The sequence below is a fragment of the Phoxinus phoxinus genome (genome assembly GCF_949152265.1).
Source record: "Phoxinus phoxinus genome assembly, chromosome: 4".
NCBI classification, from domain to species: Eukaryota; Metazoa; Chordata; class Actinopteri; order Cypriniformes; family Leuciscidae; genus Phoxinus; species Phoxinus phoxinus.
This window is the reverse complement of record NC_136879.1, coordinates 9,326,059-9,341,433: the sequence shown is the minus strand read 5'-3', so window position 1 is coordinate 9,341,433 and position 15,375 is coordinate 9,326,059. Positions and strand designations below refer to the sequence as shown.

At 37.6% G+C, this 15,375-nt stretch overlaps 1 protein-coding gene across 1 annotated transcript in view; it reads right to left on the bottom strand.

The window, feature by feature from the left end:
* LOC306997605 (cytochrome P450 2G1-like) overlaps positions 1-10,920 on the bottom strand; it is a 29,897-nt gene extending 18,977 nt beyond the window's left edge. The window contains exons 1-6 of the mRNA XM_079610951.1: positions 10,765-10,920; positions 2,851-3,013; positions 2,615-2,764; positions 2,354-2,514; positions 2,082-2,258; positions 1,826-1,967 (exon numbers count right to left, since the gene is read on the bottom strand). Coding sequence (XP_079467077.1) covers positions 1,826-1,967; positions 2,082-2,258; positions 2,354-2,514; positions 2,615-2,764; positions 2,851-3,013; positions 10,765-10,800 — 829 coding nt within the window. The 5' untranslated portion in view covers positions 10,801-10,920. The remainder of the gene's footprint in view (positions 1-1,825; positions 1,968-2,081; positions 2,259-2,353; positions 2,515-2,614; positions 2,765-2,850; positions 3,014-10,764) is intronic.
* Positions 10,921-15,375: the final 4,455 nt, after the last annotated feature.

Genomic DNA, 15,375 nt, shown 5'->3' with positions numbered 1-15,375 from the left:
TCAGAAAAAGATTAGCTTTCAACAAATTACAGTTATTGGCCATTATTGTGTGTGTTGAGTTTGTAAATAGAATTTAAATAGACAAAAAAAAAAAAAAAACAGAATAAAATTTTCGATTTTTATTTAGAAAAACCCCCAGAAAAATCACGAACGAAAGAAACTAACACTTTCAAGTTGAAAAATGAAGTATAATACAACTATACAAGTCTTTTTAATGAAATTGGGTCGCACAGTTTTAATTTAGGACACTTTTTTCATACACGCACACATACAAATGCGTCCATTCATATTAGGCACACACACATACACATGCATACACCACATGTAAAGATACATGAAAAAGTAACGGCCATCAGCCTCCCAAGTTTCATTAAAATCATCCCAATCCCCTCTTCTGCTGTCTACCACTTCTTTCACAATATATTTGTTTGTGTCTTTTATTATTTTATGCAATCCAAAACACTCTAACCTGCCGCGCTTCGTATCTCTTGGTTCAAATCCTTCCTTCCCGCTCTGCCAGAAAGCCCGCTGTCATTTGCTGACGGAAAGCATGAAATTACCGTAATAAGCCATATATTGCCGAAAAGCGCATGTTGTCTACTGTCAGGGTCAATTTGAATGGTTTTGATAGTGCAAACGGTTGAAGAGTTACGGTACAATGAATACAGCTTGCTGATCTGTGTCGGCGACGACACATTCGGTTCTAAAGGGTTAAGAGTTCGCTCAAGTACTGCGGAGCTAAACCATTTAGTGCTTTGTAAGTAATCAGCAATATTTTAAAATGTATACGATGTTTAATAGGAAGCCAGTGTTGACAGAACCTGGCTAATATGGTTATACTTCCTGGTTCTGGTAAGAACTCGAGCTGCTGTGTTTTGAACTAGCTGTAGTTTGTTTGTTAAGCGTGCAGGGCAACCACCCAGTAGAGCATTACAATAATCTAGCCTTGAGGTCATGAACGCATGAACTAATTGTTCCGCATTTGTCAAGCATATGACGTAATTTAGATATATTTTTAAATGCGGTTTTACAGATACTAGACACGTGACTTTCAAATGAAAGATTGGTATCAAAGAGCACACCCAGGTTCCTAACCTACAACGAAGACTTAACAGGGCAGCCATCAAGTGTTAGACAGTACTCTAGGTTATTACGTGTGGAAGTTTTTTGTCCAATAATTAGAATCTCAGTTTTTTCAGAATTTAGTAGTTTTGAACTCTTGGCATGAAAACAAACTGAGGTTTCTACCATTCTTTCATGATTTTTCATGTTCATCACTATTTCAAAATAAAGGTTTGAACAAGCCTTAGGAGTATGAGAATATTCTTGTTGCAAATTGATCAATTACGGCTCCTCTGTAATATATTTTGAAAATCAGTCACCAAATATGTAAACTAGAAATTGTAAGCTTTCAAGTGATATAAAGTTTGTCAAGATTAGTTTAGGTTTAGTATAGGATATTACTGTTTTAAATATGTAATGGCTGTGGCTATGGCTATGCCAATATAAACTTGTTTGAAATCTGGTGGATTATTCTTCGTGTGCACTGTACTGACAAGCGAAACAGTAGCAATGAATAACAGTGAAACTATGAGACTTTGATAGTGAAAGAGTGCATTAGAAAACAAGACATTGGGAAGTGGTAGCAAAAAAACATCTGACTTAGTAAACACTGTCTTATCTTTATTTTTGTGTTGTGTGTGTACCAACACAACACAAAATGAGACAGTGTGTCTTTAAGTGAGTAGAACAGTTATTCTCAGTCTTGTAGTCTGCACTTAGTTTAACAGCAAGGAGGGCAATTCGGGATGTCTTACGAACATACCCTGTATGTGGGGGTGCTTGATCATCATCATCAGGGCATATCTGATAGTTGTGCTTGTGGTCTCTGTACCAGCTACAAACAGATTTACAACAGTCGCCAACATGTTATCCTTGTGGAATTCTGTGTCAGGATTGTGTTTCTCCTGTCGTAGCACACAAAGAAACAGAACAGGAATTGTATACATTGTCTAAGTAAATGCTGAACAATGTGTATATAGAAGAGATAAGAGAAAAGAGAAGAGACAACCTTTCTGTACCTGTTTTAGTCTGATAAGGAAGCAGTCAATAAAGTCCTTTGGGTCATTGAAGTCCAAATTCTGCTCATGCTCCTTGATTTTTGTCATAATGAAGGCTTTGATGTCATCTACCTCTCTAAACATGGTATGATGACTACCAGGCAATAACTGCATTAGTTTAGGGAAGATGTTGTACAGCTGTTGGGGTTGAGAAGATAGTTAAGAAGACATTCACAAAAGATATGGTCTTTGCGTTCAAAAACAGAATGCCCATGTTTGAAACTTCTGCTCACCTGGCTCCAAGGGCTGCTGATAAAGCGCACAAGTCTGGAGATGATCTGGAGCAAGTGCAAGAAGCTTTTGTCATCATAATCAAAGCGCTGCCCAAACACCAGGGAACAGATCACGTTGGACACAGCCCGGCTCAGGAAGAAGACTGGGTCAACTGGTGTCGCTAAAGGAGAGAAACTTTTTAGCATACAACTCTCACAGCTGTGAGTGTAGGACACTCAATGTATACCACTGCACTTGTACTGAATTCTCTCTTTCCTCACATTTGGTTTCTTCAAAACTGTTCAGCAAATGCTCGCTCTCTTCTTGAATCCATTGTTCCATTCGTTTGCGTCCCATTCCAAAATCCCTCAGTGTGGTGAGAGTGAACCGCCTCAGTTGAAGCCAACGATCTCCATTACTGATAGTCAAACCTACAAACAAATAGAGATTAAAATCTAGACTGAACTACATTAAACTGACAACATCTGTCTTTGACCACAATAAACAATAATCTCACCGTAGCCTCTCAGAATTGTGTGCAGAAAGGGAATGGGGGCTCTGCCTTTGAAGTCATCTGCCTGGTCCACTAGAGCCTCTTTCACTGTATCATAACCGACCAGAACCACCGTTCTTTGGGGTCCAAGGTATACCGTCATCACAGGTCCATAGGTTTTACTCCACTGTTGGGAGAATAGAATTTACTGTTATACACCAGTGCAAACTCATCAGATGTTTCTGAGTATTTCATACTATATGTAATTTGATAACCCTTACGAAAAATACGTTTATTCAAGTGTGCTATTAGTATACTTCTTTTAAACTAAAAAATAAGAAAGTATACTTTCAGTCTACATTTTATATACTTCTCAAAAATATACTTTATGTACTTCTCAGAAATATAATTAAAATTACACTTAAGTGTACTTGACTTATACTGAAGAGACTTATACAAGATATACTTAAAAGTATAATTAAGTATTCAAAGTATACTTGGCTTGTAGTTGTGTTGTTAACTCTTTTGATCGAGTAGCCTAATAAATATACTTTTTTGTACATAGTTTTTTGTTTACAGTCTTATGAAACTTACATTGTTTGAAAATATTGATTAGAATATTGATATAAAACAGATGTTTCTAATTCTGCGTATCTGATTTTTTTTAAAGTCTAGTCCACTGGTAGTGTACATAGGAATTTACTTTAATTCTACTTTACTCTTTCCCCACCATTGACTGAATTTTCCAGCTATCCGTGTTTTCACTGTTATACGTAGGGGGCGCTATGACAAATCTTCTAGTACAGAATTGGAGAAGAAGAAGCTGAAACAAGTGATAGAAGATGGCTCACTCAAATGTAAAATAACGTGATCATCAAACATTAAACAGCGTGTAAATCAAAACTGCTTAATGTTTCCAAATGAAATGAAGCGTAACATGAAGAGAAAATTACTGTGACGCTTTGTGGTTGTTGGACTTGATCTACTCCATCTGTGTTTTTATCATCGTTCTGAATCTGATCAAGGCATAGTCTTTGACAAAAAAATTATTTTCTCAACTTTTTTGTTTAAAATGTTACCAACATTCAAGTGTTGATAAAAAAGGATGCATAAAGCTAATAAAATGTTTTTAAAATTAAAGTACAGTTAAGGGTATTTTTTCAAGTATAAAAATTACATTTGAACATAGAACATAGGCCTACTGCAAGAGCAAAAATGATATATAAATAGTAAACTATAAGTATAATGTTAAGTTCACTTAAAGAAAACTTGTAGTATAAAACTTCTAAACTAGTAGTTTACTGAGAGTGTACTTCAAAGTGTACTTTCATAAACTAAAAATGTGCTACAAGTATTAAAATGTAAACTACTAGTATACCCATAAGTTCACTTGCAGTACAAATGAGAAACCTAATTATGAACTAGTTGTGCACTTAAAGTTTACTACTGTTACACTTATAGTACACTTAAACATACACATTTATATACTAAAAGTGGGCCAATTTAGTCCCAAGCGGTATTAAAATAGTACACTTACAAGTTTACTACTAGTACATATTGACATTACTTACTACATAATGTATACTTAAAATATACTTGAACATTACTTAAGTATACTTCATAAAATTAACTTGAAGTATACTTCTTTTTTAGCCTGGTTCTACCAGACTCTCGTACATTTCATTTGTACAGAGAGTCTGGCCTCTCTCCATTGAAAAGAGTTAACTTCCTTGAAGGCGGGTACTCTGTTGAAGTTTAAAACTATTGGATCTGCCCAGAGCCACTCAGGATCTGCCATAACCAATTGCTAACGTTTGTTCATGACGTATATCATGCGCCTGAACCGGCCGTAAACACGTATCCGAATGATCAGAGGATTGTGTTTAGAATAAGATGTCTGTCAATGAGAGCTGCAGGTTTTGTTCTTCGAATTTAAGAATTCACGGAACAATTACAAATTCTAAATGTATATTTATGGGCGTCAGTTTGGTTTGAAATGTGCAGGGTACAGTGACGCATTATTTTTTTTTCTCTCTTTCGCGCAGGTCATGTTTTGATCCTGTAGCTTACTAATGTAATTAAATAAAACTTTATACAAACGGTGTCCGACTCGTTTTATGAAGAAGAAAACCTTAAGTTTTCAAAAAGCAGTAGACATATGACCCACTATATGCTTCATAAGTACCATGTTGACAATATGACATGGAGTGGTTTAATGTACCTGAACAATGATTACCAAATTTCTCTCTTATATTTCTCCTCATAACCACTGAAAACGGTCAAACAAAATCTAACCCAAATTCAAATTATTTTGGACGTTATCTGATATTATTAAGCGTTTCTACTTCATATTTTCAGCAGGGCAGCGGAGCGGCTGTGGGTTGAGTCCCCACGGTTCTCATGCCGCGTGCCCAACCACCCCTTGCCCTCCCCCAAACGTATCCCAATGTTACAGTTGTTGCAGTGTTTTGAACAGAGAAGTGTGTACCCAGCACAGCAGCAGAACGACTAAATTGAGCTCGAGGTAAATAAAACGAAAAAAAAGTTGTGGGTACAAAATGACGAAACCTGGTGGGGACCACCGAAATCGACGCTGTAGTAGCAATTTTAATCTTTTCTTTTGCTTCTGTGTTTTCTCAATGATAATATATGAATGCCATATGTTCTGTATTTTGAGCTTTATGCTGTAACGTTGATACAGCTGTGATTGTGACACTGAGACAGAAGACCCTAGGCTAGGGAGGGGTTGAGGCAACCATGGGGGTTCCTCAGGCCCCGTTTACACGATGGGAAAACGCAGATATTTCTCTGCGTTTTGGCCTGTCATTTACACGAAAACGCCGTTTTTATCCCAGAAAACGATCATTTCTAAAAACTCCGGCCAAAGTGGAGATTTCTGAAAACGCCGGTTATATGTTGTCGTGTCAACTGGGAGAAACGGAGTTTTAGGTTCTCTCTTGTCGATTCTGAGGATTCTGATTGGCTTGTATGGCTTTATCCTTCTCCCTACACTGCCGCCCATAGGTTTAGCATAGTTATAAAGGCGCTCGACGGCGTATTTATGCGGGTTGTGTGCACGATGTTATTATTGAAAACGGAGGGGGAGAAATATTCGTTTCTCTAAATACCCGGCTATGTGTAAATGTGGCCTCAGTTCCTGCCCTCTGGGGTGGGTGTTTATAGAATGCTTTGATGAGAACATTATAAGACTACCAGGAAAACACCTATCTGGGTCTCACTCTGCCTGCAGACTGTCTGTGAAGGCTGGGGTTTCTCACCCCAGCCTGCAGCTGGCCTGTGTGGCTAGACTGGGAACTATTCTGCAGAATAAATGTATATTTTCTTTTAAATACAATTTGAATATTGACGTCTCTTTTGCCTGGGAATGCTGCGTTTGTTAAATATTGTTTTGCCACAACAACGCCTATGTTTGACACTAAGGACAGTGATAATGTATTCAGTCAACTGTCGAAGCTGGGTCTAATCATTAACAATACGCCGCTGTGCTCGGTTCGGATCTGCCGCAAATGCTGTGTAGTGATCAGTGATCGCTCGCATCTTTCTCCACTGCCATTACTGAACTACAACTCAAACTAACGCGCGACATCAACGTCAGCGTTCTCAGCCACTCCCTCTGTTCGCTGATTGGACCGGTGAAATTTTGATTTCAGAAAACCAAAGAATACACCACAATTCCAGACCTAGTACCGAAGAAAAATTCAAATTGAGCGGAAGTACATACAGATGGTACTCAACCAGAATGCCTATTACCGCCGCACCAGCCACCGCCGCGGTAAAAATAATCCAGTCCGCGGTAAAAATAATCCAGTCGCACTTCAAAGTAATTCGTGAAATGACCGCCAGGTGGCGCAGAGGGACATTGTGCAAAACAGCAGCTATTGCCGTATTTTGAAATGTAAGCGGGGTTAATGTCAATTAACAGATGAAATAGGCTACTATAGAACATTGTTTAGGACAGAAAAATAGAATCATAATTTAAAAATAGAGACGAGAACAATATAGGCCTAGGCTTTATTTCATATTGTAGCCTACGCCTAGATGTCGGTGGGCGACATAAGCCTATTGCCCGTTGGGAGCAGCGTGATAAAATAATAAATAATAATAATAACAAAAATAACAAACAAAAATAAATTAGGTGTAATGAAGCTGATTATTTTTTACGATTCAATTGAGGAATGAGACGAATGAAGAGCGTTTTTCTGGAGAACACACACTGGAGAAACCGGGCATTTCTCAGTGAGAAAATTCATGGCTGAGTGGCAGAACTTACGTATCGGTCATTTGGATGACACGGGTTCGAATCCCGGACAAACATAGACTATTGTAGATTTTATATTAGCCTATTAATGCATGTCATAGCCTATTATTAATGCAGACAATCAAACAAACAAAAAACATTTTTTTATACAGGATAGCCTTTTTTTTTGTTTTGTTCCTAGCCTATAAAGAGTTTGTAAAAACATGGTTTTAAGCAAGGTGCGATATGCCAGGGGGACGGGGATTTCCTTCTGGTCTAAACATCCCTGCTTCTGCTGAATTATTTTAATCCCCCCTCCCTCCACAGTAATCAATGCTATAAATTACTTCACCAATGGACCATTTAAAATATATAAAATAAAGATATGCAACAGGCACGTTTAAACGACAAACAATAAATCAGAACCAGTTTCAGTTACGTTCATGGTTCCAGTGGCCTTATAATGCATGCACGGCTTTCAAAATGTCACAAAGCGTTTTGAGATAATTTTGAATGAAATATTGAAGTTTATAATTAAGTCGACAAAAGTGTATCTGTCGTCTCTGTCTCCAGGAACTGCGCGTCACAAAAATGAACCGAAACCCACTTTCGTCCGCTCAGTCACGATAAGAAATCGGCTATGTCTAAAGCCTTTAAATGTCTAAATATTTAATAAATGTTATCTGATTAGGTAATCCGTATGAAACCGAGAGGTGCAGAGGATCTACTCAAACTAGCTATTATGTGAGCGCTTCCCAATGAGGAACGGACAAGGGTGTACATCTCGCTATAATTAAATAGGCTAAATCGCCCTGAATTAAATTGTAAAAACACATCAGATAATGTATTTGTCGAAATGTTGCGATATTGTTTCATTTAAGTTCATAATTATTCTATAAATGTTATTTAGTTTAGCAGCAGCAAGCACTGTGGTTCGAGATTTATATATAAAATAATAATAAGCTAATTCACAAATCGCGCACCCTGGTTGTAAGGATCCAAAGATCCCCATGGAATTTAACATTGAGTTGAACATTGTATTCATGACAACGTTGCTCAGACTCGCTCTCCCAGTTCAAAACTAGATTAAAGACGCATCTCTTTAACCAGGCATTCATATAAATGTTTTAATCTTACAGTTAAATCCGGCCTCTAGTTCATAACCGCCAGAGGAGAACTGGCCCCCGACTGAGCCTGGGTTCTCCCAAGGTTTTTTTTTCTCCATTGGGTCACCTGATGGAGTTTTTCGTTTCCTTGCCACTGTTGCCTTTGGCTTGCTCAGTTGGGGATATTCAATTTAATGAATCAATCAATATTACTATTGATTAGCATTACCAAACATGGATGTTTTATTATTATTTTATTTTAATACTGTGAAGCTGCTTTGATACAATCTGTATTGTGAAAAGCGCTATACAAATATTCTTGACTTGACTTGACAACAAATGAACATGCGTTTGAACAAATGAACATGCGTTTGTATTTAGGTTTGCTTGGAAAAAGCTGGCCCAAACCGAGGTAGCGTTTTATTTCTTCAATTATTGAAATAATTAAAGGGCACCTATTATGGAATTTTGAAATGTACCTTTCATGTAGTGTGTAACATAGATCTAAGTGAACAAAACCATCCTGGAAAGTTTGAAATATGAAAGTGCACCGTATATAAAGTTATTGTCTTTCAAAAGTAAGAGTCGACTCTGAGTCATTTTTATGAATCGTTAGAAGACCGAAGCTTTTTCTCTGACTAGATGACGTTAACTTGTCAAGTTATTTGAATACGATACGCCCACTTATTGCGCTCCAAGGCCAGCAGGGAAACATCAGGGCGACGAGACGCTGTGTTCTGAAGTGCGACTCAAGTGAAGTCAGCATTTGAAGACTAATTGGCTACAATTCATATATACACAACTATACCACAGAAGTATAGTCCGAGCCTTGTGCTTTGTTCGCGCCATTTTGAAGACGATTGCTTTACCAACTTAAATGCAATCAAACTTGGATTCGCGAGCCGGCTGATATTGAAGGAAGGTTCAGTTCCAAGTGTATTTGCATCAGCTTCCTCCTCCGTATCACAACCTGTAAGTGTTATTAATAATTGTTGCTTTTATGTTTTATGTAGCATGCTTAATAATTATTTTGTCTGTTGTGTAAGCACCGTTTAGCTTCTAGGTCTTCAATGACAATTGTATGGATATATGTGAAGTGTTTGTCGTTGTTTTCGGAGTTGTCTTAAAGAATAGATTAATACCTCGTATTAACATAACTGCATTTTTTTTTTTTTTTTTTTAAACGTTATGTTTATGCATCGGGCTAACGCAAACAAAGACTGATTGTGCTTTTACAATATGAACTCTGGGCTATGCTCGCTAACATAACATTAAATTATTTATCTTATTTTTAGTTTTTTACTACAAACTACAAAGCAGTGGACTATAATCATTATTATAACACAATTTAATTGATAAAAGCATCATTGTACTCCGTGTTAAACAATAAGTATTATCTCTGTAAACACTGCTGGGTCATCTGACCAATCAACGAGTAGCGTCGCGCAAAGGAGGGGTTTGGAAAAATGAGTCGTTGAACGAATCATTTGGGAGTCGGTGAGCAAATCAGGTAAAAATAAATGCATATTATACGACAACAAAAGTGTTTTTTGTCATTGCATGCATGTAAAACTGTTGTTGGGGACTCCCACAACAACATTAGGAACATTTTAAATGTCATAATAGGTGCCCTTTAAATGTTTAGTAATAAACTTTTATGACAGAAATATTAGCCTACTAGCCTACATGTAGCCTAAATAATTAAATTATTTAATTATCAACACTTTACTAGCCTAATGCTAATGTCTAGAATAAGTGTGAATTGCGAATTCTCTTTGTTTTAAGTCGGTTTCAAACTCCGATCGCCTGTGGGGGGTTGGGGGTTCAGGAGGTGTTGAATGTTCCATCTTTCATATGGAGAGTGAGCCTGATGACCAGGCAAAGGCAAAATACTTTTAAAGATAGATCTCTCGATGTGTCCAAATGTAGGCCCTTAAATTATAAATATTGTAGTTTTATGTATTGTATTTAAAGGGGTTTCACACACACTTTCAGTTGAAGTGTTCAATCCATTTGTTTCAAAAAAAAAAAAAAACACATTTGTTTTGTAGAATTTTAACATGTTTGAGCAGTGTGTGTGTCAATAATCTGGCATTATCTAAACATGAACTATCGACGAAACGCGTTCTTGCCAACTAAACGAATGCAAGTGAGCAGCAGATACAGATCGCTTTTATTCTCGATCCACCTTGTTTTATTGTACGGTGAATTCAACAATTACGCAATAGAGAGAATAAACTGACACTTTTCAAAGTCTGCGAATGTAGCGCCTCTTAGCGGTCAAAGGCAGCAAATACACACCCGCAATTCCTGCGGCGGTAAAAGTCGTATTCTGGTTGAGTACCATCTGTAGGAGGGCGAAGCCAGGCTACTTCTTTTTAGTAAGGGAAACTAAAACCAATGTTTCACAAACAACAATGAAATCTCTCTATGGCAATTTTATTCACCAAAGGCAACTGCATTGTGATGCACATGTAAACAGCTGCACAATGTTCAAATGCAATGCCTTACAATACCTGTGCTCATGTGCTTGTATTTGAAGCATAACATTCAGAAGTACATGATCCTACTTACCTTCATAAAACTTTTAAAGGGTGCATGCTTGTCCATTATTGGCAAGTTTCCAATCAGTGGCAGTGCCAGCGGCCCCGGGGGCAAAGAAACCTTATGAAAAGAAAATAGATTTCCCCAATATATGAATGATCAATATATTAAATGGTTTAACAGTATATTTGGAAATATACAGAATAATACGTTTACTAAAACATCATAATATATGTAATTTTTTATTCAGTAATACACTATAATATATAGATGTATATGTGATAAGATATTGTACTGCATGTGTAATATATTGCATATATATACTTATGCAAGCATAAACACAAAAATATCAAATGTAATATATTTCTTATATTTTATAATTATTTGCATTATAAATATAAAATATTTTAAGCTAGTTAAAAAAAGCACAAGCACACCTGCATGTACTAAAGCAGTATACTATAGTGTACTGCTATTACTTTTCAAATATAGTAATAATTTGGCCAATTATCAACCGAACCGGCTCTAACTCTTCAGCACAACGGTAACCCCAAAAACTCCTATCATCAAAACCTTTCATTCCGTAAATGTGTGTGTATATATGTGTGAATTCACGTTTATATGGGAACATGTACACAATACAGAATACAACTTTATGAATATTACATGTAATGCTATTTTTGTCTTCATTTCTAAATATTTTATATGTAGGCTATTAATATATAGCCATGCATGGTCAATACATATATTGCAGTATATTCAAAAATATAAGCACTATTTTCCCATTTATGGAAATGTATTATGTAATCCAGCGCATTATATTTTGCAGTATATTCCCATATATTTTTGTTCCGTAAGGGAAAGTCCACTCGCCTTTCTTTTCCATTTGACCAACACCAACACAGCCAAGACTAAAACCAATACAAATGAGCCAAAGAGTTCCATCCCTTTTCTCCAAAATGTTGCTTACAGCCCACTAGCCCAGTTTATTTCTTTATATGTCCTTCTCTCAGGTTCATGTTCTATATAAAGTGGAACAGAGCAATAAGAGGTGGTTCCAGTATGAGTGGGACAGAGGTGAAGCATGTGATCAAATACCTCCTTGTACACTTTAACCAGAGCGCTCCATAGATCTTTCTCATTGATCGCTTATGCTGGGTTTTTTCTTATGTACACTGTAAAAAGTGAACATGTGCAGTTGTTGCTTTAAGGATTAAGGAGGTATTTTGGTCACACTTTACAATAAGGTTCATTAGTTAACATTAGCCAATGTATTAACTAACATGAACTAATCATGAGCAATACATGTGTTGTATTTATTAATATTTGTTAATGTTAGTTAATAAAAATAAAGCTGTTCATGTTAGTTCACAGTGCATTAATTAATGTTAAAAATATTTAATTTTAATAAAAATATAAATTCTGTATAAGTGCAGTTCATTATTAGTTCATGTTAACTAATGTAGTTACTAATGTTAACTAATGATGAACCTTATTGTAAAGTGTCACCGGTATTAGTACCTGATTCTACCAATAAATTCTAATTTTGTTGTTCTAACCTATTTCAATCAGTTTGATGTAACATAAAACAAGAGAATGCTGTTTTAACTTAAAGGGATAGTTCACTTTAAAATGAAAATTCTGTCATCATTTACTCACCCTCAAGTTGTTTCAAACCTGTATTAATTTATTTCTTCTGCTGAACACAAAGAAAGATATTTTGAAGAATGTCAGTAACCAAACAGTAGTCTGTACCCATTGACTTGAAGTAACAACTTGAGGGTGAGTAAATGATGACAGAATTTTCATTTTAAAGTGAACTATCCCTTTAATTGAGTTATATTGACCCAACATACAATGTCCACTACAACTCAAGATGGACACATTCGACACATGCACACCTGCTCCTTGCTGATTGGCAAATTTCACTTCAATGAGAAATTGTGGTTTGGGATTATTAAACAAGTTTCATTAAAGGTTGTATCAGTGATTTCACGCACACAAATAAATGATCACATTCATCTAATCTTTCCTAATGATCCGCTAGCTGCCCGCCCCATAAGCATGCCGTCAAAAAAATGTGTCTCTGTAGGCAGCCTAGGCTCTGAGATCTGCACACAAAAACAAATGGTTTCACAAACACTCAAAACCAAAATAAATAGTGTTCCAACCAATCACCGACAGGGGCTGGGTGTTGTGAGGGCTGAGTGCACGAGCGCAAAACCTCACAACACCCAGCCCCTGTCGGTGATTGGCATTCAAGCAGGTTCGGGTAACCCCACTGCTTAAGAAACCCACTCTAAATCCAGCACATCTAGAGAATTACAGACCGGTATCCCTTCTTCCATTCGTCGCAAAAACACTTGAACGAGTTGTTTTCAACCACTGGTGTGCCTCAGGGCTCAGTGCTTGGACCACTTCTCTTCTCAATCTACATGACATCACTAGGATCTGTGATTCAGAAACATGGCTTTTCCTACCACTGCTACGCTGATGACACACAACTCTACCTCTCATTCCAGCCGGATGATCCGACGGTAGCCGCTCGCATCTCAGCCTGCCTGACAGACATTTCTGGCTGGATGAAGGACCACCACCTTCAACTAAACCTTGCGAAGACAGAACTACTTGTAATCCCGGCTAACCCAGCACTTAATCACAACCTCACCATTCAGCTAGGCTCGTCATCCATAACTCCATCAAGATCAGCCAGGAACCTTGGAGTTGTAATTGATGACCAATTGAATTTCACGAACCACATTGCTAGCACAGGTCATGCAGATTTGCCTTGTACAACATCAGAAGGATCAGGCCCTTCCTATCAGAGCATGCTACACAACTCCTTGTTCAGGCGCTTGTTCTATCCAGACTGGACTATTGTAATGCTCTCCTGGCTGGTCTCCCAGCTTGCACTGTTAAACCTCTGCAACTGATCCAGAATGCTGCAGCTAGAGTGGTCTTCAACGAGCCGAAGAGAGCACACGTCACTCCTCTCCTCACAAAATTGCACTGGTTGCCGGTTGCCGCTCGCATCAAATTCAAGTCACTGACGTGACTCTGCAAGCGAGCGGCGTCTTGTGGTGCCATCTCAAAGAGGCACGAAATCTCTCTCTCGGACCTTTACCATGACTGTTCCCTGCTGGTGGAATTATCTGCCTAACTCAGCCAGAGCTGCTGAGTCCGTAGCCATTTTTAAGAAACAGCTGAAGACGTATCTTTTTCGGCAGCACTTGATCCATTAATACTAACACTTCCTTCTCTATTCTAACTTCTAACTTTATTCTAAAAAAAAAAAAAAAATTTTTTTGTGTTGGATCATACTGTCAAGGGTCATAGCACTTACATACTGTTGTCCTACTGCTAGTTTAATTGCTTCTATTGTTTCTCATTTGTAAGTCGCTTTGGATAAAAGCGTCTGCTAAATGAATAAATGTAAATGTACATTCTTATCATCAAGCAGCTGACTGCATCAGATCACATTTCTCCCCTGATGTTCTTGCCATAACAAACACAGTTACAGGAACCAGTCGACATTATTATAAGGTCAAGTCAAACTGCCGAACTAAAGCAAACATGTATCACCATAACGGTGATGCCAAACCAAACTATTATTTTCAATAAAACATTAACATCCAAACGTAATTCTCAATGAGACCTTCTGTAGACTCATGACAGAAATAAAGTAAAACTGTTAGTAATAAGTGAAGCTAGTAGGGCTGTAACGATACAGCAAACCCACGATTCGGTTCGTATCCCGATTTCTGACCCACGATTCGATACAAACCGCGATTCTTGCGAGGAGGGAGGATTTTAAAAGCCAAATAAATAAATAAATAGCTAAAGCTATAACTCTGTTTTCTTGTAACAAAATACTTTTGAAAAACAAACAGAACTATACTCCATTGTGGAGATGATTCGAGCATGTTAAAAATTCTTCTGAGGTAACCGAGGCTTACTGTCTGTGCTGTAAACCACAAATAATATATTGCCTATTCCGCATGACCCGCATCTCAAGCGCAGGAATAACGCTTGCCACAAAGTGAACGCGCATAGAGAAATGCACACTTCCTACGAATTAGCCTAAGCAGCCATTTCTTTATGTTTTGAATTAACGTTAAATCAAGTAAAAGTATTTCAAGCTTTCTATATAAGTTTCGATTCGTTTATGAGGTGAGCTCCAGTTCACGCGCGCGCCGGTGCCCCACACACACACACACACACACCGCGCGCTTTGCTCACTTGCTCTGGTGTTTGCTTGTATGTGTGTGTGTGTGTGTGTGTGTGTGTGTGTGTGTGTGCTCACGCGCGCGTGTGGGGGAGAGGTGCGATTTTTGAATAATAATCAAATGATACCCAGCGATCTTCGAATATTATTTTTGCTTGAAATTCCCATACCTAATATGTAAAAGACCCCGTCACAGCCCTAGGATCTATTCTGGACGAGAAAGATAAGTCTGGGAAGGGGTGTGTCGATCGCGATCTGCCTTCTCACACTGCGACACAGGTTCGTGGATCTGAGTGTCGCGATTTCGGTTTAATATCGTAAATCGTTACAGCCCTAGAAGCTAGTAATGATGTTTGTGGACTTAATTTAAATTTTTAATTGAATGTATTATTTTATCTTTAGTTGATTTCATCTAA